General features: G+C 42.8%; 2 protein-coding genes across 2 annotated transcripts in view; one reads left to right on the top strand and one right to left on the bottom strand.

The window, feature by feature from the left end:
- Positions 1–25,757, bottom strand: part of PHYHD1 (phytanoyl-CoA dioxygenase domain containing 1) — a 276,211-nt gene that overhangs the window by 100,747 nt on the left and 149,707 nt on the right. The window lies entirely within an intron of this gene.
- LOC142101019 (torsin-1A-like) lies at positions 6,360–15,373 on the top strand. The gene is made up of 5 exons (XM_075185025.1): positions 6,360–6,668; positions 8,566–8,831; positions 9,977–10,152; positions 11,545–11,672; positions 13,738–15,373. The coding sequence occupies exons 1-5, from the start codon at positions 6,464–6,466 to the stop codon at positions 13,980–13,982; spliced, it is 1,020 nt and encodes a 339-aa protein (XP_075041126.1). The 5' UTR covers positions 6,360–6,463; the 3' UTR covers positions 13,983–15,373.

Here is a 25,757-nt window from a genome sequence, read left to right as displayed (position 1 = left end):
CATTTTGCCCAATTACAGCAGGGGGCAGGGCTTAGATGACACAATATTTGCGTCATTAAGCCCCACCCCCCGCAACTTATCTATTGCGGGGGCGAGGACCGGGAGGTCTCCCAGAAATGCGGGAGTCTCCCGGAATGTCCTTAATTTAAAATCCGGCTTCCCTTACTCCACCCACCGATGTTTATGTTCCTGTGTTTTTGAACACAGTGTTTTCAGCTCCACTTGGCTTTATAAAAGGGTCACAGCAATTTGTCACTCATTTTGCTTTCATTAAAATCAGAACCGTTTAGCAAAATGGAGGCACTGAGGCTGAAGATGTGAAGGGAGAGGGGGCTTTCAGCCTGCGCCCATCGCCATCCTTGTCCCTCCTACTCGCTTAACCTCAAGCGCCCACCTCATTGACTCATTGTCCTCAGCCTTTACCATGGGAATAGGTCAAGATTAAAGTGTTACTACATTTTTCTTCTTCTTATTTGCACTCCCAAAAATGTTGTGCCCCCTAAAAGCCTTGCACAGTAGGCTGCAGCCTAGTCAGCCTATTGGTTAATCAGGCACTGATCACACCAAAAAGACCTAGCAAAACTTCCATGTAACTTTATATACAAAGCCTCCTGTGCCTGAGGTCTTAATGGGAATGGATAGCCTTAGTAAATCATATTATTGATCGTGATCGTCCAGGAGACTCTGCAGCCCCGGATAACATTCAATCATGTGATGCGTACTCAGCCAGGGAAAAATCCGCTGCGGCAGAACAATTAATAGATAATAAATAAAAGGCCGGCCTCAGACACATATAAAGGTACACACCACGGTTATGTCACAATTTTTCCTCATCCTTTTCAGTCAGGGGCTAAAAACTCAGCACGGGCTTTTTCCTTTTTTATGTAACCATTTATTAAAGACAACACATGCCAAATATCTTGGTACAATGCAGAAACTCCACACCGTATGGCCAAACTACAAAACTAAAATAACCATAAACATTTTGCAAAAATTAAAGTTTGAGACTATGAATACATATTTAAAATGAGGAACATCAAAAGGCTAAAGGAAAAGGAAGCATTCAGTGCCAGTGTTGTTTTGCTTTTTAATTTGAGGAACAGGGTAAGGGGTTAGATGGGAACAGGAAAGAGAACAGGGTGAGAAATAAGGGTATAGGGAGAAAAGCTGTTGGTCAGTGGTCCACTCGTGTTCCTCAAATGCCGGAGACAATAACAGACAATATTAAACTGAAAAAGATAAACCAGAATAGGCCACTTGGGAAATGTGAGTTAATTCAAAAAGGGGTAAGTGACTGATTATAAAAGGCATTACAAGGAACCCAGATTTTGTAAAAATAGACAGAAGAGTTCCTCAAAATTCTAGTAATATTCTCCATTCGATGTGTTTTCCAGGTCTGTGTGATTATTATTATTTTTTATTGACGTTTTTATTGAAGTTTATCAAGTAAAAGAGGAAGTGGAAAATAAACAAAAGGGGGTACAGAGTGGAGAAGAGGAAAACAATTTACATGTTATCTAGACACAGCGATAATCATTTGGAGTCACACTTACACGGGGATTGCTCTAAGATTGGAGGGTGCTGGTGGAGTTTCCCTGTGTGGACTGCGGGGGCTCGTTAAGGTTAAAAGCAAGATCAATAGTAATGTCTGGGTCGGGTGAGCTCGGGTACTTTGCTGGTACCGGAGCGCGCCTTCGCCTTCAGTTACATACATGTGCCTACTAATCCATTTTACCAGTGGAGAGGACGGAGTTATGGAATAAGGCATGCCCAAGGTCCCCATCACTAAGCTAATCTGAACATTATTTATAACCTTTTTTAAGGTAGGGGGCAGGGGTGGATCTAGAAAATAATTTTACCGGGGGGCGGGGGATTTAGTCCCGCCCCTTTTTGACAGCTACGGCTGCCTATGGCTGCACACTATGTGCTGGTACGTTCGGCAGAGACAGGCAGGGAGAGTGTGCTGCCCGCCTGCTCTGATTGTTTTTAAAACACAATCAGAGCAGCCGGGCAGCACACTCTCCCTGCCTGTCTCTGCCGAACGGACCAGCACATAGTTGTGCAGCTGCAGGCAGCAAGCCCCTGCTAAAGGGGGCGATTGCCTCCATCGCTCCCCCCTGGATCCGCCACTGGTAGGGGGGAGGGCGGCCTTCCGCGCTTGGGCTCTGGCGGCTCTGGCTGTAATTAGTATATGATTGTATACATATTTGGGTCAGAAAGGTTGCCAGGTAGTCATGTAAAAGGGCAACTGCCAGTGTGAGTGGAAGAGTTTGCTTGGTAACTTTGTTGGTAAGATCAAAGACCTGTGCCTAAAATGGTTGTCAAATTGGACATCTCCAAAAAATGTGATGTGTAATTATTTTACACATCAATTTTAAGTATAGTTTGAAGACTTGTGGATTTCCATGTCCTTTGCATATGGTAAAGCCTTACATCAGCACCCTGTGTGTCCTCATGGTCCTCGAGGCGGCTTGCCCTGCTAATGTATCCCGTGCTTCAGCCTCCTCACAGCTGAATGCTGTCACTCTGCATGTCACACAGGACTATTCATGTGTATGGGGCATTTTTAGCCGGTTCTGTGCAGTGTAGTTGGGACTTAAAGTGGTTATGTTGTACTGTCTGCCACTTTATACCCATCCAATGAACAGGACACATTGCTAGTAATTTATACTTATATAACCCTGAAGAAGGCAAACTCTGTCTCTTCAGCCGCTGGATGACATACTGGAACTTGTATTCCAACAACTTGGAGGCCTCATGACGCCTAATTCTTATCATATTCATCTCTCACAATTACAGCTCATTTGAAATGAATCCTAAAGCAGCAGAGTTCAATTATCCCGCCCTACTACATACACAGCCAACCGCTGAGCCTAGAGGTAACAACCAATCACTGTGCAGCTCTCATCTCTAAATCCAGCAATGGGATGAAATGATGGCTGTGATTGCCTAGTAGTGAGGGGCGGGGATTATGCTTAGTATCAAACATCTAATCTTTTATCATAGTATATATCTCCATATATTCTCATTAATCTTTTCTTCTCTTATTCCAATTCTCAGTTGTACCACTTCCCTCCATTCTTCCCCCTGACTCCCCACGCCCAGTCTTTTTCTCCCATACCAGCACTCTATCCTCACTAGTACCATCCCTACCACCACTCTATCCTCACTAGTACCATCCCTACCACCACTCTATCCTCACTAGTACCATCCCTACCACCACTCTATCCTCACTAGTACCATCCCTACCACCACTCTATCCTCACTAGTACCATCCCTACCAGCACTCTATCCTCACTAGTACCATCCCTACCAGCACTCTATCCTCACTAGTACCATCCCTACCACCACTCTATCCTCACTAGTACCATCCCTACCAGCACTCTATCCTCACTAGTACCATCCCTACCAGCACTCTATCCTCACTAGTACCATCCCTACCACCACTCTATCCTCACTAGTACCATCCCTACCAGCACTCTATCCTCACTAGTACCATCCCTACCACCACTCTATCCTCACTAGTACCATCCCTACCACCACTCTATCCTCACTAGTACCATCCCTACCACCACTCTATCCTCACTAGTACCATCCCTACCACCACTCTATCCTCACTAGTACTAGTACCATCCCTACCACCACTCTATCCTCACTAGCACCATCCCTACCACCACTCTATCCTCACTAGTACTAGTACCATCCCTACCACCACTCTATCCTCACTAGTACCATCCCTACCACCCCTCTATCCTCACTAGCACCATCCCTACCACCACTCTATCCTCACTAGTACCATCCCTACCAGCACTCTATCCTCACTAGTACCATCCCTACCAGCACTCTATCCTCACTAGTACCATCCCTACCACCACTCTATCCTCACTAGTACTAGTACCATCCCTACCACCACTCTATCCTCACTAGTACCATCCCTACCACCCCTCTATCCTCACTAGCACCATCCCTACCACCACTCTATCCTCACTAGTACTAGTACCATCCCTACCACCACTCTATCCTCACTAGTACCATCCCTACCACCACTCTATCCTCACTAGTACCATCCCTACCACCACTCTATCCTCACTAGTACCATCCCTACCACCACTCTATCCTCACTAGTACCATCCCTACCACCACTCTATCCTCACTAGTACCATCCCTACCAGCACTCTATCCTCACTAGTACCATCCCTACCACCACTCTATCCTCACTAGTACCATCCCTACCAGCACTCTATCCTCACTAGTACCATCCCTACCACCTCTCTATCCTCACTAGTACCATCCCTACCACCACTCTATCCTCACTAGTACCATCCCTACCACCACTCTATCCTCACTAGTACCATCCCTACCACCACTCTATCCTCACTAGTACCATCCCTACCACCACTCTATCCTCACTAGTACCATCCCTACCAGCACTCTATCCTCACTAGTACCATCCCTACCACCACTCTATCCTCACTAGCACCATCCCTACCACCACTCTATCCTCACTAGTACCATCCCTACCACCTCTCTATCCTCACTAGCACCATCCCTACCACCACTCTATCCTCACTAGTACCATCCCTACCAGCACTCTATCCTCACTAGTACCATCCCTACCAGCACTCTATCCTCACTAGTACCATCCCTACCAGCACTCTATCCTCACTAGTACCATCCCTACCAGCACTCTATCCTCACTAGTACCATCCCTACCACCACTCTATCCTCACTAGTACCATCCCTACCACCTCTCTATCCTCACTAGCACCATCCCTACCACCACTCTATCCTCACTAGTACCATCCCTACCAGCACTCTATCCTCACTAGTACCATCCCTACCACCACTCTATCCTCACTAGTACCATCCCTACCACCACTCTATCCTCACTAGTACCATCCCTACCAGCACTCTATCCTCACTAGCACCATCCCTACCACCACTCTATCCTCACTAGTACCATCCCTACCACCACTCTATCCTCACTAGTACCATCCCTACCACCACTCTATCCTCACTAGTACCCCTGCCCCTCACATCCATTTCCTGTTACTCATACCACAGTACTTCATCCATGTCCCGCCCCAAGCACCCTGTCATCTGTCCGGCTCGGCTGCTGAACTCCCTGACTGTGTTTACAGTATTTCCTGCAGTCAGTCTCCCCCCATCCCTAGACAGCACCCATCATTATGAGTGGGGGCATTGACCAACAGCCCACCTTGTGTCTCCGCTTGGGTCTACCCAACCACCAGCGGCTTCTTATCAGCCTCTCTATCCCCCGCGGAGCACCACTCACTCTCTCACTCATTTCATCCCACCACCACCATGTCCAACTTGTATGCCCCAACCCACCATTTATGGATGCCAGTCTTATTCCCCAGTACTCATCCCAATGACCTTTTTCCTGAGAATCCAGGGGGTCCTCTAAACCAGCTCCCAGGCCATCAGCCTGCCCCCAATGTGGACGCCAACCCCCATTTCCATTACCCACACCATAACAGCCTCTCTACACCTCCTCCAAACCCTGCCACCTACCCCTCCCCAGGCCCTTTCCCACAGTCAGGCACCCAATGGCCGTTTTCCCCTGCTGGCATTTTGCGCCAGGGGCTCACATGCACTTTTCACAGTGATGCCCACTTCTTCTGACCCCACTCCGCACCACTCACAGCCTTGTCACCCGCCACACTGGTACACACCCGCCCCCCTCCAAGGCGTACTCTCACAGCGCTAGGGTTTGGGTGCCCCTCCCACTTCCCCACCCGGGGGACAATGGCAGCCAGGCTTTCAGCTCAGTTCAGGCGCTTATCACCAAACCCACTGGGTTTTGCATACGGACAACCTTCCACCAGAGTACCCGGCGTCAGCACACTCACAGCTTCCCTCACTGGTCTATATAATACAAGGAAACTCTGTAAAACCTAATATAAAGCTTGAAGTTGAACAGTTGCTCTAAACAGACTGGTCAGTATTTATAAATAACTGCCCAAAAACTGTATCTATCTGACTGAAAAAAAAACAAACAACTCAAGAGAACAATCAAACATAATAATAGTATATAAGAGTTAATGTTTCCACAAATAACAATGATATGAAACAGCTGGTCAATGTTGAAAAACAACAACTGCATAAACTAAACCTGGAAGTGTCCCTAGAAATTGGGGTCAGCTGGTATCTATAACAATGCAGTGCTGCTTTATTTTGATTTCTATTTGCAATAATGTTTCACTTTCTATTTCTAAGAAAAGGAAACTTCATAATAACCATCATTTTTGTTTAAGATGAACCTGCAGGGATGCAATTATCATTGGTAGACTCCTCCCACCATAGCAGAAATGGGCGTGGCGTTGGCGGATAGGGGGCGTGGCTCTGCGCCCTGGTCAGGTCAGGACTGTAGGAAGGTGTAGTGTCGGGTGATTGCTAGGGGGATAAGCGGGATACGCTCACGTGCTCGCTCTCGGACCTCATGGCTGCAGCTCGGGGGTCTCCAGGAACATGGCGGCTGTTACTGCTGCTCCTCCCTTACCAGGCCGCGGGGCTGCTGGACCCCTTCAGTCTGGGCATAGCCGCCGCCTCTGCTGCAGCTCTCACCGGCTACCTGTCCAACCCCCGCTTCTACTGCGGCCGCCTGGTGGAGTGCTGCGAGGAGGACAAGGCGCTCAACATCACCGGTGAGACACCAGGGGGGGGTGACCCGAGGGGTGCCAGGGTGAGAGCAGGAGGCACAGCCTGTGTGTGACCTGTGCTAAATATCTGACATCAAACATATTAAATATTCTTATGTACCACCCAATGCCTCTGTAAGGGGCACAGTCAGTGTCAATCCCAAATTATTAAATACTAAACCCCTGTTTACACTGTTATGTTTGCAGCCTATATGTAACATATATTCATCTCCTGCTGTTCTGGAACTACATTCCCCAGCATGCTCTGTCAGCTGGTGTTGCCCATTCCTCACTATAGGTGGGCAATCCTGCCAGTTATGGCCATGTATGCAGTGCTATGCTTAAGCTATCTGGGGGGCACTGGTGAAGTGTTACGCTGGGTACACACTACAGCAATTTCAACCAACTTTTTATGCCAAGCGATTTTACATGCAATCGCTCGGTCCATGGACTGCACACACACTAGCCTTGTTTAGGACGATAAAGGGAAGAGCGGACGTCCCTTTAGCTACTTTTTACAGCCATGTTGTCGTGAGCAATGACTGTAATTTCGTACTCACTGTTGTGGAGCGGACGGAAGTTTATACACACTACACAGTGGAAACGAGATTGGAACGAAAATATTTAACGGTACGACCAACCAGATGAGGCGACAATCGTCCATTTGGGCAGACTTTCGACCATCGTGTCACTGCACACACTGACCCGACTTTTGAATGAGCGGTCGTATGTCAGCTGATTTAGCCGATTATTGGATGAAAACTGTGTAGTGTGTACCCAGCTTAAGTATGAAGTTCCTTCTTTTCACTGATGAAGGGGGAGGTGCTGACCTGGCCCCTGGGTGTGGGAGCCATGGAGAAGGAATTAAAGTAAGGGCAGTGCCACTGCAGAGTTTGGAGCTGCTATGGGTCTGGTGGTGGGGGTTTCAGTGTGCTCAGATGAACGGAGCAGGAGCAGCATTACCAGGTCCTCCTCCAAATTTTGTTTTGGGCCTGGCAATGTTGTCTTTTTTTTTTTTTTTGGGTGTGGAACAGATTTGGGGTAAATTAACAAATGCAATATTGTGGCGGCTGCCAGGGAAGCCGATAAATTGCATTATGATGTATGTGTTAGTTAAACTGTCATTATTATTTTTTTCTTTTAAGGGACCAGAAAAAATAGTGTAAACCGCTAAATACTCCAAACTTTTATCTGAAATAAGTAACTTATACAGTGCAAGTTGTAATTAACCATTGTGGTTTGCTACACATATAGTACAAATATATACAACCGATCCAGCCCTGAATACGGTATGTTCGGTACTTTGGCTTGTTTAGCATTGACTGACTTTCTATATTGTCCTGACCGCTTGCAGTAATACACAGCAAGATTACACTACTGTACTATGAGGGCACAAAATTAATGTTTTCTATGAAATGTTGTGGTGTAAAGTCTGGAAAATGTATCCATCAAAATGAAAATGGTAAAATTGGGGAATATAAATGCAGAGGTTGGTTGATCGTAATTATATATAATTAACCTATTTATATTTCATCACTTAAATATGTTTAACCCCTTCATGACTGAGACATTTATGTCCTTGGTTAGACCACATTTAGCCAAGTATTTCCATGTATTTACGCAGAAGTCATTTTTGACCCTGAAGAAAGTCAGAGACACTGGAGTATAATTACTAAACTGCGGGTTTGAAAAAGTGGAGATGTTGCCTATACCAACCAATCAGACTGCTCCTCATAGCAACAGTAAAGGTTCCTGCGTACTTCTCTGGAACCTGAGGAACTTTAACTCCACTCAGCCAAAAAAATAGCCTCCTTTGATGTATATGTACCGACTTCAGGCAGAAGGGATAAAGCTCACTTTACCTCATCCTTGTGACCTTTTATGTTTATTTTTTCCTTTCCAGCTTTGCAGGCAGACCTGAGTACCAGACTTTTTGGCCAGCACCTGGCTCATGATGTGATCTTCCGGGCACTGACAGGCTTTATGAGCTACGAAAACCCCAAGAAGCCCCTGACCCTATCACTGCACGGCTGGACCGGAACTGGCAAGAACTTTGTCAGCAAAATTATTGCAGAGAATGTTTACGACTTGGGAATGCAAAGCAAATTTGTCCATCTTTTTGTGTCTACTGTGCATTTCCCACACGACAAATTGATCACTAAGTACAAGGTACTTTTATATCCTACAAATTGTACATAGTTGATTGTTTGAAGGCTTTGGTTCATTTACTAAGGTGCATTTTTTTCTTCCATTGCATTCAAAACGAAAGGCGCTGTAAACGTAGGGATCAATGATCAGGTGTCATTAACATGGGCAGATGTGCAAAATGCTTTATTTTGGGCTTTGTTTTGCCTGGATGCTTGTAAGCGATGCTTAATATATCCAGTTCCCTTCCAAAATGCACTTTTGTGAATGACTCTTGTGTTTCTGACGCCATTCATAAAAATAAAGGGGCGGGGATAAATAAAAAGCTTCTGTGAACAAGCTCCGCAAGTGAACGTTATGCAGACTTCTGTCCTCTGTGACGTTTTAGTTGGTCTGAGTCCACATTCACCGGAGCACCATGTCTGATCCCCAAAATGATGCGTACAAAAAATCTAATGTTAAATTAGACCTGATCGGTTATGGCAGTAATACCTGGAAGTGGTGTCATCTGGTTATTCAGCCCTGTACCTGAATACCTGGAATTTATCCGCCTACGTATTTACAAATCCAGTAATTTGGCAGCTGTGCAGAATTGTCACATGAGTGTGTGGGCAACATTAATTAACCTGGAGTATTGTGTTTTGTATGTTCTCGTTAAGCCTGCAGTGCCAGGAATAGTTTCTGTTCATGCCCTACAGACCCTTTTATCCCTTTGGCAATCAAACGTCTTAGGACTGTAGAGTTTGCTTTCAACTATCATTATATACACTGCGAATGTAGTGAGCGCTCTCATTCATTGTCATAAGACCACAGTTCTTCCTTGAGTTTGTGTGGATTTTGTGGTCTACACAACTTCTGACTCTAGATCAAGGTTTCCTGAACTCAGTCCTCAGGGCCCCCTAACAGTGCAGGTTTTCCATATCTCCTCGCTGGAGCCCAGGTGTCATCATTACTGACTGATACATTGTAACAGATGCACAGGTGGTATAATTATCTCCCTTGTCACCTGGAAAACCTGCCCTGTTAGGGGGGCCATGGGGTCTGAGTTGGGGAAACACTGCTCTAGATCAAGGAATAATACACAGCTAAATCATTTTTCCTTGCTGTTTGTTGAAATGAGACTAGCTATTTACTATTATTAATCCTGCAAATTCCCTCGCTCTCAACAGGACCAGTTACAGTCTTGGATTCGAGGAAACGTCAGTCAGTGCGCTCGTTCCATATTTATATTTGATGAGATGGACAAGCTCCACACTGGTCTTATCGACGCGATCAAGCCTTTCCTGGACTATTATGAACATATTGATGGAGTGTCTTACCGGAAAGCGATTTTCATTTTCCTCAGGTACTGGACACAAAGTTGTTGTTTGTTCCAATAATAAGTAATTTACAGAAATGACCCGTAGCTCCACAGCGCAAATGCCACATGTGCCTTTCTTTTAATGAATGCAACATGCATGGAGTTTGCACCAAACCAGTATCTGTGCCTATGATAAATTGGTGTTCTGATAGGAGGAGCTTGGTGGATCAGGGGGGATCATACGTAAATGCTGACTTATGGAGCACCTGTGCCTTATCTGACACAGACATGCAAAAAAGAAGGTACAGGTGGTGGAGAGACAACATGCTTGTGGGCAACGGAGCGGGCTACGTTCTTTGGATGAGGTGGAAACCAGTCCTTAGCCTATAGTTTTAGTAGAACAAATTTTGTACCATTTAGGTGCACTTTTAAGGAAAAATGAATTCTAGATTAATTTATGCCAATTTTAATTAAAAAAAAAAAAAGTTGGCTAGTGACTAAAGGCTTTTACTGAGCAAAATTTTAGAAGGAAAACAAGTTGAGGTTAAGGAAGAGGCAGTAGGCTTTTTCCATTATGCGCATTTCTGACCTGCATATATTTGCTCAGAACATCTGGTACTAAAATCTAGAATGAGCGGTCGTTACGTCTGAGGCGGAACATTGAGCACATTAACAGAAAATGAAACGTGTTGCATGCCTGCATATTTTGCAATTTGAAAGTGACTTTCTGTGAAATTATGTTTAACTGGTTTGGAAACAACATGGTTTCTAGTAGGAGGCTGATCGAGGACTATATTCAGTAATCGACTACTGTCCTAATTGAAGTATAGAAAGTGTTTACTTACATTAAGTTTTTGGGCCGCAGGGTGGTATAATAATTAGCATTGCAGCCTCACAGTTCTAGGCCCTCAGGTTTGAACCCAGCAGGGTTGTATTTGTGTGGCGTTTGTAAGTTCTTGACTTGTCTCCTTTGGTTTCTTCCAAGTGTTCAAGTCAAAATTATTGATAAGTTTTTATTGGATTTTAACTAAAATTGGCACTAATGTGTAATTTTGTGGTCGGTTGTGGAAACTGCCTGCTTATTGGAGGAGGTAGAAATCTGACTTGGCTTGACAGCCAGCTCCTGATTGGATGGCCTCTTTCATCCAATCGGGAACTGAATGTTATTCTAAGACAATCTCTGGCACACTTAGTTACTGTACTTGCCACAGTCGACCAGCAGAAGTCCTGGCTCTTTACTCTCGCTGTTTTTGTTTGTTTGTCTTTTCTCTGTAACGTATTTTGACATGCTTGGTCATAATTTGGTTAGTGATCGTTGTCTTGGGCTGGAATCTGGCCAATATTTAATTTTTGTTGATAAACCTTAGTTCTTGGGTATATCATTGTTTTCTGGAAACTAAAAAAAAAAAAAGGTTCTATAATCTGTTTTTCTTTTAGCAATGCAGGAGGTGATATGATCAACAGAGCGGTGCTGGAGTTTTGGAAGTCTGGGAAGATGAGAGAAGAATTACAGTTAAAGGATCTGGAGTCTGTGCTCTCCGTTGGACTGTTCAACAACCATAACAGTAAGTGGCTCCATGCTGTGTTTGGGCAGTAGTACTAAGATTGTGCTGTACGAAACAATTATTTAAAGTAGTTCATCCGCTGTCGACATGGTGTGTGCAAATACTTGTTATGGTGAGGACAGAAGTGGTCATAGGGATCACTGAACACTTTGGAATCTTGATGAAAAATGTGTGGCAGCACAGTGGCTAAGTGGTTAGCACTTCTGCCTCACAGTGTTGGAGTCATGAGTTCAATTCCCGACCATGGCTTTATCTGTGTGGAGTTTGTATGTTCACCCCGTGTTTGCGTGGGTTTCCTCCGGGTGCTCCGGTTTCCTCCCACACCCCAAAAACATACTAGTAGGTTAATTGGCAGCTATCAAAATTGACCCTAGTCTCTCTGTGTTTGTGTTATGGAATTTAGACTGTAAGCTCCAATGGGGCAGGGACTGATGTGAGTGAGTTCTCTGTACAGTGCTGCGGAATCAGTGGCGCTATATAAATAAATGGTGGTGATGATGATGTGATCTTTCCACGTTGCCAGAAATAGCTGGTATGACTTGTGGAATGTGGTGGCTTTTCAATTCAATACTTGTAACCGTACCATGGCACCCACATCTATTGTAGCCTCAGTTTCTTGATCGTAGCCAATACTGATATCCAGCTTCCACGATCTCACCACTCAATCTCTGAGTCTCTCTCTTGGTCTCCTAGCATGGCTGTTTATCCGGGCTATAGCTTCCATACTTGTGGCTGCTGGGTACAGGGAGGCAGTGAATTCTTATGTCCTGGGATGCTGGACAAGGAATGACAGCTGCCCTTTGTACTCCTGAACCCCCTGCCACAGATGGCTCCGCAACGTCTGGATCTAACAGGCTTGCACAATGGTTCTTAACAAAGAACTTCCTTAATTGGCCTCTTCCAGTCTTTTTTAGTGAGATCCAGAGCTCCAGACTTACATGCATATCCAGGGTATGTTAACTGGCATTCTGTGTGCATTGCCCTACATCCAGCAGCTGCAAGTGAAGGCACTTGGGGGTATATTTACTAAACTGTGGGTTTGAAAAAGTGGATAGATTGGCTATAGCAACCAATCAGATTCTAGCTGTCATTTTGTAGAATTTGCTAAATGAATGATAACTAGAATCTGGTTGCTATAGACAACTTCTCCACTTTTTTAAACCCACAGTTTAGTACATATATACCTCTTGGACCATTTCATTAACCGACTGAGCAGCTTTCCTTTCCTGGTAATTATTTTGGCATAGGGGTGCCTTGAAAAAATTATGGTGGCCCTAAAGGTTCCTTGAACTGAGAAAGTTTGGGATCCACTGACTTAGATTATAATTTGATTAGGTAGCAGTATTTACATGGGGATCTCACCGAAGACACAATGGGGAGTGGGGGCTGCGTATAGTAACATATTTTGCAGGCTAGTGCTCTTCAGCTCGAACTTTTCAGATGCTTTGTGGCAATGCATTGGAAAACAGGAAGACAATGGATATTGAATCAAGAGATTAGTAACAAATTCTCCTTCAAACAGATATGTTCACAGGATGAGTCACTAGATATTTAAGGTGGAGTTAATGTGGGATTAACTCTTTTTAAATTTTTAGTTGACTCAGTCTGGCTTTCTAAGAGAATATTAATCGTTTGCCTGGTGAGTGGGTTATCCTCATGCAAATCACACTTGTTTGTGCTAATATCCGCATGATGGCCATGCAGTTGTGTTGTATAATATTAGAAGAGAGTTTTGAATTACTCTGCTTAGGAAGCATAACAAAATGGATCTCGTGGCGTTTAAATAAAGGGTTTCCAATCCTACTCAATATCATTGTTGTTCTGTGTATCGTAGTGACCGAAAGAGGTCTCCCTTTTACTGGCAAGTTAGATGTACTTTTGCCAACTGCCGATAAATGTATAGACCGTTGACAACTACGTCAACTAGTAGCTCTCTCCAGTGGACACCCTGGCTTGACTTATTGATGTAGTAATTTTGGGCAGACTAGGTGACATAGGTACTTAACCAATCAATTGTAGTTATGCTTTTTTTTTTTTTTTTATAAAATGTTTCCTTTGTCTTCAGGTGGATTTTGGCACAGCAGCCTGATTGACAAGAACCTCATTGATTTCTTCATCCCCTTCCTCCCGCTGGAGTTGACGCACGTGAAGCATTGCGTCATGGCGGAACTAAGACAGCGTGGGCTTGGGGAGAATGAAGAGCTGGCATTGCGGGTGGCTGAAGATATGGTTTATTTTCCTAAAGACAGTAGAATGTTCTCTGACAAAGGCTGTAAAACTGTGTCTGCTAAACTGAACCTTCACCTCTAGATGCCCGTGTGTCCGTGCCACCAGTATAGCAATAACAGAGCTACGGAATCGGCAGACATGTGCCCTCCCCTTTATACCGATGTCTCTTATTCTTCCTGAGTGTGTTTTGGGATCGTCTCTGTTCACAGTGAATGGCTGTTACATTTTTATCTTTAGATCTCAGGGATACACCAGCGTAGCCTCAAGTCTTGCTTTTTCCTGAGATCAGTATTGAGAAGCAAAAACCATTCTGTGCCCTTCTCGTAGGTCAGGTGTCTCCTTTATCATGTGACGTGTTCTGCCTCCTGGCCTGTAAGTTAGAGTTGTATATGAATTTATATTCCCGCATAGGAGTCTTCTGGATAGGCTGTATACGTTAACACAATAGAAAACCACTATTTTATTTGTAAGTGTCTCTAGTTGTTGACATGAGACGCGGTTTGTGGACCCGGAGGTTGTTTTACCAGCCGCCTGCTCCAATCTAACACTGGTATAAGAGTAGATAAGAGGTTTCGCCCTGTCTTAAATTTTATTTCCTCTTTTGCTATTTTTTTTTTTTTCCTACCAATGATTAAATATATATTTTTAACAGTATAAAATATCCATTATGAGTACTTAATTTGATGTGATCATTTTGCTGATTTATAATTCTTAGTTTTATATATTCATGATAAAAATTCAAGCTTGGGAGTTTTTTAAATAATTCTGTAGTAAAGGGCATTTCCACCTCCAGATGACTTTAATTTATTGGTTAGTACATGTTGCTCCTGCAGCTTTTACTAGTTACATTGATTCATCTTTCTGACTCCCCTTCTGTGCTTATTTTTATATTCGGGAAAGTGATTTAGTTCCGTGCCAACAAATGTAAACAGGGGTGTCTGATGAGCTAAATATAAATATATTTCTGAAAACCAGAAGGAAGTGAGGAAAAATGTATTTAAAGGAAAACTTGGACATGTAAAAGCCAATAATTGAGTATCATGTGTATGTGGAAAAAACACCTTAGTTAGGTGTAGATTGTGAGCAGGGAGCCTGCGTTTCTGGAAGTCTAGTTAGTGATGTAGGAATAGAACACGGACTGTAGGCAATGATGGGAAGATGTGGGTTATGATTGGAAGGTTTGGGTTACTAATTAATACAAGGCACCTTTCCCAGTAGAATGAAACGGATACCACATCACTTATATGCAGAAAATCAGTATCTTAGGGCTATTTAAAATGATGGGATTTGCCTTCCGGAACTATTGGGGTCCTATATGGGTTACGCATTGCTGTACGGGTCTACTTTCCATGTTCTTATGTCTGTCCTACGGCACATTCTGCACTTTGATTTGTGAAGCTTGCCAAAATGTCATGGAGTGTTTGTATATTTTTGTACTTTTTAATGATATAAAAAAAATCTTATCAATCCCATGCAAATGTTATGTCTTCATTGATGTGCGAGCAAATGTGTGTGTGTCTCTGTGTGTTTTTGGTTTTTAATTTTTTTTTATTTTTTTTTATTGTATGAGTACAGCAGCTATTTTATACTTAATTTTCTTTCTTTTTTTGTGGGCTGCAGACTAGACCTGGGTACACAGCACTGAATGCAAAGAGTGCACTCCAGCTTCTATTTACTAAAGTGAGGTGTCGCCAAACCAAGTTTGCAAATCGCATGAATCCAAGATCTCAAACTGCATTTGTGGTTTGGAAACCTTGCTGGGATGCAAACTGCCCCGTTTATCAAGCAGTGATTTGCCAAACTAACTTCTCTGTCTTGCTCTTTCTCTCTTGCTCGCTCTTGGCCAAGCAGAGACATGTGCCATCATTTGTGTTATGGAACAGTGGAATTTGGTTAGATTTATGTAAATATTATTGGTTATATATTATAGAATAACATATAGATATACAGTTTACTGCTTTATACTTCTTCTACTTGTGGATTTATCTCCTACTTCATGGTGTTCTTCCGTGCATGGTTCCTCTTCTTTTAGAAAATGTTATTTTGTCAGCTGCTTTCTGAAATTTTGTCAATCTTTTCTGGTAATTTGCCTGTTCTGCTAATTGTCTGACCACTTCCAGGCCTCTGCAGATGCTGAATCTGTGACTGCTACAAAGTATATTAATCATGAAGTCTGTATATAATCTGTGTATATTAGGTATGCTTAGGAGTCGGAATTTGAGTTGCATGTGGACTCTGCCCTAACCTCCACACCTTCATATATAGATCTCAAATAAATGCTGCACAAACTCTGCCTTTCTGAACGCACGCTCTGCATATTCATTCTCTTTAATCCCCATAGATCTCCATCTTCCATATCACACCGCCAAGTGCCTGCATGGGCAGCACAGTGGCTTAGTGGTTAGCACTTCTGCCTCACAGCGCTGGGGTCATGAGTTCAATTCCCGACCATGACCTTATCTGTGAGGCGTTTGTATGTTCTCCCTGTGTTTGTGTGGGATTCCTCCAGGTGCTCCGGTTTCCTCCCACACCCAAAAACATACTGGTAGGTTAATTGGCTGCTATCAAATTGACCCTTGTCTGTCTGTCAGGGAATTTAGACTGTAAGCTCCAATGGGGCAGGGACTGATGAGAGTTCTCTGTACAGCGCTGCGGAATTTGTGGCGCTATATAAATAAATGATGTTGCATGTTGTCCAATTAGCTTCTGTTTATCTCATACCCCCAGCACACTTTCCCACATCTTATTTCTCCCTCTGCATATTACATTGAAAGTTGTTATTGCATGTGTGTTTTTATTTTTAATATTATTTTTATTTTTATAAAAGTCCTTTATCTAAATGAAGTATAACAAGAGAGCCTGGCTGGATTGTACCCAGTGAGCGGGTCAATCCCGACACAGAGCACGTTGCAAGGAACTTTATTTATACAAACCACATCTGCTTTCTCCATACAGTTTAGTAAATTCCCCCCTAGTCCTGGGGCTCTTCATTCTCAATGGTCCTAAAATCTGCAAGTTTTGTATCCAATTCAAATCACTACATTTAAATAAACGAATTGCCCAACCATCTAGGACCAATCTCAGTTCCTCTTAAACATTCATTCTTATGGGTAGATTCATCCATACTTACCTGCCCTTCCACACTTCAGATAGGTATTCCAGATCAGCAGGAGAGCAGGTATTGTTCGTGGTTCCTGCCCATTTGTTATGGGACAATTAAGAGGTTAGCAGGTATGGATATTTCAAGCCTTCTAAAAAAGAAAAGTGGAAGTGTTGCCCATAGCAACCAATCCCTCTGGCTCTCATTTTCTTCACAGTACTAGATAAATGATAGCTAAAATAATATATATAGCCTTATATTGTGTATGTTCCCCTCGTGCTGCCAAAACAGCTCTGACCCTTCGTGGCATGGACTCCACAAGCGGTGGCGGACTGGGTCTAAAAATATTGGTTGCCAGGAAGCAAAGTGGGCCCACCCACAACTATAAGGGTATCTTTAATTTTTATAAGAAATAAATACAATTTTAAAAAAAACATAAGTAGAAAAAGGGGACAATTAAAATGTTAGCAACATAAATATATTTTTTTTAGTAATTACAGAGTACAGATATTGTACATATTACTAGCAGTATACAGTAGATACTAAATGATTTTTTTTTTAAATATATTTTATTTTAAATAAATGGATATTTTTAAATAGTTGGCTTGTACTGAACATTTTACACTTTAATATGTAGTCCAATAGCATATTTCATGCAATCCATTATATTAAGAGCAATTGTTTGAATTCATTAGATTGTGCAAATCTGTCAATTATTGAACCTGCATCCAATTCATCTAACAATTCCTTTTCAATGGATAGTAACATGTATGATTCCAAGTTCTCCTCACAGTGAATTTCTTAGTCTTGTCCTTATGATCTTTAGGTTTGAAAATGTCCTCTCACATTGGACTTGAGTAACTGATAGTGTGCAGATGACTTTATAAAGTTAATAAAGGTCATCATATGACTTGTCACGAAGTCTGTTGACTGCCAGAATGTTAAGTACACACGATGGGCAAGTGCTACAAATTTTACACTTGTTGCAACTGGAATCTATATTCTCACCATCATTAAACAATGGCTTTAATGCATTCAAAATAAAAGAAAACATTTCCAATATTACTTGATCTTTGCTGATTTGTGGAGACCACTTAATAATACCTTCCAATGCTTCATCTTCAAGGCCCTTCTCTGCAATAGTTTTAAACTTTGCTGGGTCCAAGCAGGATAAATCTTTATACAACTTTTTGTGGTTTACAAAGCGTTAATCTAGTGCCTGGACAATGAGGTCCATTATTAGGTTAAACACCTTTACTCGAAAATCAACTAGAGAATCTGAGGAATTTCCTTCATCATCTAATACCGCTTTCATACTGCCGCCCCGGCAATATCCCGGGTTTTTCAAGCCGGGTTTTTGCCGGGGCTCGGAGCGTCCCAGCTCAGAAACACCATTCATACTGCACCTCGGACCCGGGAATTTCCTGGGTTGACCCCATTCATACTGCACAAGTCTGTGCCCTGGCAATTTGTGGGAGTCATCACCAGAGCAGTTTTCATTGGCTGAAAAATGGTGATGTCATTGAAAGGTGACTGGTTTAATAGTGACTAGTGAAATAAAAGCAATTTTCTCCAACAAACTCAACAAACTCCGATTCTGCTTCAGCTTGATCTGCACTACACCATCCACCATTTCTCCTAAACTCCTTCTCGAATCTTCCACGGGCTCCCACCGATGACATCATCCTCCAGAGACAGGCAGACCGCCAATCAGCTTGTTGAAAAACCCACTCATAGTGCAGGCAACCCGGGTCTGACCCTGGAATAACCCCTCGATAAATCCCGAGTTGAAGACCCGGGTTTTTAGACCCGGGATTTTTGACTTGTACCATTCACACTGCACCAAGACCCGGGTCGTTTGAGCTCGCCCCGGGATTTTGGTGCAGTATGAATTAAGGATGAGCGCACTCGGATTCCTGGAATCCGAGCCCCCCCGAACATTGCGGATCCGAGCACTGTCCGGGTATTCCCGCCGATTCCGAAACTTAAAACGAAGCTCTGAGTCATAATCCCGCTGTCGGATCTCGCGATACTCGGAACCTTTAAATTCCCTGCTTGCCGCCGCCATCTTCACTCGGGCATTGATCAGGGAAGAGGGAGGGTGTGTTAGCTGGTCCTCTGTCCTGCTATTTCTCGTGCTGTGCTGTGTCCTTGCTGAGTCCAGTGGTGCATCAGTCCAGTGCTGTGTCCTTGCTGAGTCCAGTGGTGCATCAGTCCAGTGCTGTGTCCTTGCTGAGTCCAGTGGTGCATCAGTCCAGTGCTGTGTCCTTGCTGAGTCCAGTGGTGCATCAGTCCAGTGCTGTGTCCTTGCTGAGTCCAGTGGTGCATCAGTCCAGTGCTGTGTCCTTGCTGAGTCCAGTGGTGCATCAGTCCAGTGCTGTGTCCTTGCTGAGTCCAGTGGTGCATCAGTCCAGTGCTGTGTCCTTGCTGAGTCCAGCGGTGCTTTTGTCCTGTGCTTTGTTGTGGTAAGTCCATACAAATTTTCTAATTATTAAAATCTCTTAAAAATTACAAAAAAAAAACCTATTTTAAACATTATACAAAATTAATAAGAAAAAATTATTTAAGCAGTTCTGAAGAATAGGCACTGCAATCTATATTACATTTAATACGTTCAATTTTTAAGCAGTGCAAGAGAATAGGTACTACAATCTATATTACATTTACTACGTTTATTCTTTAAGCAGTTCCAGAGAGTAGGTACTGCAATCTATATTACATTTAATACGTTCAATTTTTAAGCAGTGCCAACAGCTCCACCTTCATATTCTTCCACACCTGTGGCTGCGAGGAAAAAACTCAGTTTTCCTAAAAGACCCGCTAGCGGGGATGCAGACTACATCTGGTCCGGACTGAAGGACCTGCCAACCATTGCAGACATGTCTACTGTCGCTGCATTGGATGCTGTCACAATAGAAAAAATGGTGGAGGATTATTTTTCTGACACCATCCAAATAGACATGTCAGACAGTCCATATTGTTACTGGCAGGAAAAAAAGGCAGTTTGGAAGCCCCTGTACAAACTGGCTCTATTTTACCTGAGTTGTCCCCCCTCCAGTGTGTACTCGGAAAGAGTTTTTAGTGCAGCGGGGAACCTGGTCAGTGAGCGGCGAAGGAGGTTGCTTCCGCAGAACGTTGAAAAAATGATGTTCATAAAAATGAATTATCAATTCCTCAATCAAGTACAGCACTGCCCTCCAGATAGTACAGAGGGACCTGTGGTTGTGGAGTCCAGCGGGGACGAATTGATAATGTGTGAGGATGAGAAAGTACACACTGAAGGGGGAGAGGAATCAGAGGATGAGGACGACATCTTGCCTCAGTAGAGCCTGTTTAGTTTGTACAGGGAGAGATGAATAGCTTTTTTTGGTGTGGAGACCCAAACAAACCAATCATTTCAGCCACAGTTGTTTGGTAGGCCCTGTCGCTGAAATGATTGGTTTGTTAAAGTGTGCATGTCCTATTTCAACTACATCAGGGTGGGTGGGAGGGCCCAAGGACAATTCCATCTTGCAACTCTTTTTTTTGGCATTGTGACCGATCAACAGTCGTTTGCCATGAGCACAAAGTAAAACAAAATTAAAACAAATTAAACCAAAAGTATAATATAACTTATAAACACTACACTTGAAAGCTTGAGCCTTTAAATGAAAAAGTCACTCTTCATTGCACGAAGATTTGCAACAGGGACAGTTTTTTTGTTCACAAAGTCAACAAATAACACTTCGACCCTGTCTGTCTTTTACATCCTTGATGGGATCTCAATGATGAATGCTCTGTACCATGGTTGGAGGAGGTATTGTGGCCCCGATACCGAATTGGGTACCGGGCCCACTCCACTACGCAGTCCAGAAAGCTACCTCTGTGCAACATTTTGGACTAAAAACAATATTGTGAGGTGTTCAGAATAGACTGGAAATTGGTGGAAATTATTGTTATTGAATGTTATTGAGGTTAATAATAGCATAGGAGTGCTTTTTATGCTTTTTTTAAAAATATAAATCAGAACCCGAAATCAGAACCCAAAACACTAAAAGTGCCTGGTGCACACCCTTAGTATGAATGGGATATAAGGCTCATCTGCCAGTCTTTTCTTCTTCCTCTGCCTCTTAACTGACAATGTTGTTTCCAAAGTTTGTTCTTCATCCGTATTCAGCCGTGAAGGTTTGTCATTAAATTTATTTAAAGTCCAACGCCTTTCTGTGAACGTTATTAAATGTTCTTGTCTGTTTGTTCAACTTTATTGTAGCTGAATCTACAAAACTCCATGCAGTAAAATACTGTGCTAGAGCAGACTGTTGTTAGTGATCACACCCACAAAGAGAGAAGACCGGAAAACAATGTTATACTTGTTGGATACATTAACCAGATATTATGGGACGCCTGCAGAAATACAATCAGACATTGGCACTCATTTCACTGGGAAACTTTCTGGGTAAGGTATGGGCCTTCTATAGGTGCTATAGTGCCCTGTGCAAACTTTCAAAATCCACCCCCCTCCCCCCACAGCTACCAGCACTTTATTAGAGAGAGAATAGTTATATATGGTACATCTGACCATACAAACAAGGATGTTTATGATCTATTATCATTAATTAGTGCATACAATAGAGAAATAATCAGGGGAGAAAACTGAACCAATGATGTAAAATGAAGATTTCAATCCAATGTGATATGTAGATCCCCCCAACCCCCACGTCCATTCTATTGACCAGTCTGCACTTATGTAGAAACAGATCTAGGTAAGGCTGTGTAAACCCATGAAATCAAGTCCATAGTAATGCTTCCTTAAAGCAGATGTCCACCCATAGATGCCACTGATGTCATAACTGCTGTATGATGGCATTAGGCTTTATGACATGTCAGGGCTTATAATGTGTGATAGCCACTGAGAAGTCAGTACACTGTACAGACTACAAGCAGTATGTCACAAGAGATAATGTCGCGTAACTCAGGAAAAATAACCATTAAGCCACCACTTGGACAGTAAGTATCTCCGAAAGGTGAGGGGTCTTCATATTTCCACTACAGCCAAGTTTTGGGGTGGGATCCTGTTCTCTGAGTAACTAGACATCTCTACAGGTTGGTCAGTGTGGAGCACATCTCATGATTAATCCAAGTTGTTATTCAGTATGGTGGTAATATCTCCACTCACAAGAACTCTCCCCCGTTGATTTTTGGAATATATGGCAATTTATTTTGAAATGCTTGGGGGAGGGTGGACGGGGGGCTTGGGATTAAACTTACAGTATTGTCACTGGATAGTTCTGCAGCCCACTCCCCAAGGTGTCTAATCAATGCACTGCTGCATGAACAGAGACAATAGTGCAACTGTGATCACCGCTGTCACTGATAGAGGGTGTGAGCTGCCATGCTAAGACCGTTACTTCTGGAGGAGCATGACCGGAGCCTGACAAATGAGGAGTGCTTACATTTTTTGGGCTGAATATTTTCCCAAGTGGTTTGGGGATATTAAACATTGATTTAAACAACGATGGTATGAGTAAACATAAGTGAAGTGGTGGCACAAGGACTGTGCCCTAGGACCCATGATCATTTTAGCCTACATAAATGGATGGAAATGTCATAATTTTGGATAATTTATGATTTTGCTTCTAAGGAGCAGTGAGTTTTGTGGTATCCAAGGACAAACTGACAAAGATATCATTAATAAAACTGTTGGTGGGGATTCTGCAATACACAATCAATGTAGAAGATATAATGGAACTGAATATGGCCTTTTTCTTGCATATCAAAGGCCAATATTGACAGGCCGAAACGAAATCCGAATCAAGATCAAGGAAAAGAGAAAAAAAATGGAAATTGGACCAATCAGAGCAGTCCCTCTTACATGTAAGCCTTTTTTCATTATTATTAATCATATAGATTTTTTTTTTTACAGCAGTAGTTTTTATTAGAATTTTAGTGGTAGTTAAGGGTAGAAGGGGTACAGAAAAAAAGGAGGGGAGGGAGGGTACAGAATATATGCAAAATATACCCAACAACATAGTATTCAACAAAGTACTAACTAGTCAGAGGGTCGGATGTTAGTGTGACAAGGAGGTCCTGCCTGGGAACCAGAGATTAATCGTATATTTTCTACTGCTTAATCTTAGTAAAACAGTGGTATAGATAATTAAAAAATGCATACAAATCTCTAAATGTTGCACCTTATCGGTATCAGCATTATTTTATTATTTAGGGTAGGTTGCTTGGAAATATCAGTAAATCTAATGTATATTTTATTTGATAGAACACAGGGTCCTCTCTTCCTCATATATAACTGTTATTGTGATTGTTTTGATTAACTTTTAACTTTGTACTTGTAGAATACTACTAGTATTTGCTCTCCATTTCTATGTTATTGTTTTTTTGGGTTTGTTTGCCTTCTGATACCCCCTCTGCCACTGAGGCTTTTCTCACCCCTGTGCTGAGCCTTTTTTGGCACTTTTTGGACTGGTCACGTTCCAACATCAATATCATTCATTTCTTTATGCACAAATTATACCTTTTTTTTGGTATTTTTTAAAATTCAGTTTACTTATATATACTATCGCAGGATTTTTTTTCATTGAAATTGAAAGACAGGGAACTGAAACAAATGTGTGTAGAATTATTTTCAATACACTACCAAGAAATACTTTGCAGTTCTTATCACCAGACAAAAATTACTAATTTTTAGATGGGACTCCCCTCTTGCAAACAAAGGTGCCTGAGTCTCTAGGTGGCAGGATGGGATATTGAGCCCTATTGTTGCTCTCTCCCCATATCCCCTGGCTCTACAGTATTCTCCTGTAGGCAGTGGGTGAGGAGGTGGGGCTTAATGACATCATCACTCATCACGCCCCCTCCCTGCCCACCACCAATAGGAAAGAGCTGTGGGGGCCCCTCTTCTTCTTCATGGGCCTCCACAGCCCCCTCCTCTTCTTTATGGGCCTCCACCGCCCCCTCCTCTTCTTTATGGGCCTCCACCGACCCCTCCTCTTCTTCATGGGCCTCCACCGGCCCCTCCTCTTCTTCATGGGCCTCCACCGGCCCCTCCTTCTTCTTGAGCATCCACCTGCTCTTCCTCCTCCTTTTCATGGGCCTGTGATGCTTTGTGCCTCTATGTGTTGTTGTCCTGTGAAATACACAAAGAAAATAGTTATGTTTTCATATTTTTCCGTAATTACTAACTACACAGTTTTTGTTTTGTTTGTTTGGTTTTGGAACATTTGATTGAAGGCATTGAAATCAATATAGAGAACTGTGACTTAAACGGGGGCATAATCTTTGTAAACACAGGACTTAACAATATTCCTGCACCATAATAATAAAAATAACCCCAAACTGTGGCACAAAAATACGCCTGTTAACACCTAAATACAAAGCTTTAAAATAAGTCCAGGACATACTCTTAATAGCTGATCTTATGATTCTCCATAAGAAGAGAATAGAAAATGATGGATAATAGCGTCACGTCTTACTGAAAGTGATCATAAACTAAGTTTATTGTAGTCATTTACAAGCAATGTTTTCAGCATCTAGGCCTATGATGTTACATATTTGTGTTTAAAAAGTTCACTTATAGTACTAGTAAGAAGACACTTGTAATAATTCTCTACATTTGTTGTAATTATAATTTTAATGCAAATATTGTGGTAACCTTTTGGCAAGCTAAATTGATTAACTACCTGAAATATAAATTACTATGGCAACGGAACTTAATTGTTTCTTTCACTTTTTATTCTTAGTTGCAACAGACGCCACAAACGTTGAACTAACGAACAATCCAATGGGTGCGGAGCTGGCAGGGACGCCGTCCTCCTCCCCTTCTGCTGGACCGGCACATTTCCCATCGGTGCAACTCCTGGAGGCTGTGCAGATAAAAACAACAAATGCCGAAATCCTCTGGGACATTAGTTTAAGCCTCCGGGAGATAAAGGGACAGCAGGAGCGGTTGGTAACAGCTCTAGAGGGGGTTGGCCAATCCCTGGCAGCAATTCTGGCTCATCTGGTGCCAGCAGCCCCAGGGCCTTGCCCCGCATCTGTCCCCGGGAGCCTGAGACTGGGGGAGCAGAGGAATCGACACCTGCCTCTGCTCCGGCAGCCCCCAGTGCTCGGGTGACTGGGAGACAGGTGCAGTGAGACAATATTACCAATGGCCCTGGGGTAAAAGATATTTTTTAAAACGTTTTATTTTATTCTATTAAAAATAGCCTACGCTTAAGGCATTTTTGGCCTTTGTCAATTATTAATATCTATTAAACACATTAAATAAAAGTATATGTGGATAGATGCTGCAGTGAGGCTTTAGTGTGTGTATTGTTGAACTCAAACTTCTGTTTAATACTAGCCAACAACGGGCATGGGGCTCAGAATTATAAAGGGCCTATTGTGAGAAGTTTCATCCCACCGGAGGTGTGTTCAGCGGTGTGGCCAGCTGTGTGTGGGCGTGGCCAGCACCATGGAGGGCGTAGCTTACAGGTCCCTCCAACCGGAAAGCAAAGAAAATAATCCGCACAGGGTCAGGACATCCTCATCCCTATATTCTTTTGCATTGTTAGTATAGGTGAGGGGGTGGTCTTCCCTCTAGCAAATATGGAAGAAAGAAAAAAGATGTGGACACAAGAAGACGCTCCTATCCTAAAATTATAAAATACCTGGTTTTAAACATTTATTATTTATAGTCTTAAAAACATTATATTGTTATTCCCCTAGCATATGATTAAACCTTGGTCCATAGTGGTGAAATATTAAAACATAGAGAGAAGTAA

The sequence above is a fragment of the Mixophyes fleayi genome, chromosome 9 (assembly GCF_038048845.1).
Source record: "Mixophyes fleayi isolate aMixFle1 chromosome 9, aMixFle1.hap1, whole genome shotgun sequence".
Taxonomy (NCBI): domain Eukaryota; kingdom Metazoa; phylum Chordata; class Amphibia; order Anura; family Limnodynastidae; genus Mixophyes; species Mixophyes fleayi.
Note: the sequence above shows the minus strand (reverse complement) of the source record. Positions and strands in the feature narration are given on the sequence as shown.

Excerpts from the sequence above, each read along its gene's own strand:
- LOC142101019 (XM_075185025.1), top strand. The coding sequence starts at position 6,464 with ATGGCTGCAGCTCGGGGGTCTCCAGGAACATGGCGGCTGTTACTGCTG. Across the intron at positions 8,832-9,976 it reads AATTGATCACTAAGTACAAG|GACCAGTTACAGTCTTGGAT; the intron begins GTACTTTTATAT and ends CGCTCTCAACAG. Across the intron at positions 10,153-11,544 it reads GCGATTTTCATTTTCCTCAG|CAATGCAGGAGGTGATATGA; the intron begins GTACTGGACACA and ends TTTTTCTTTTAG.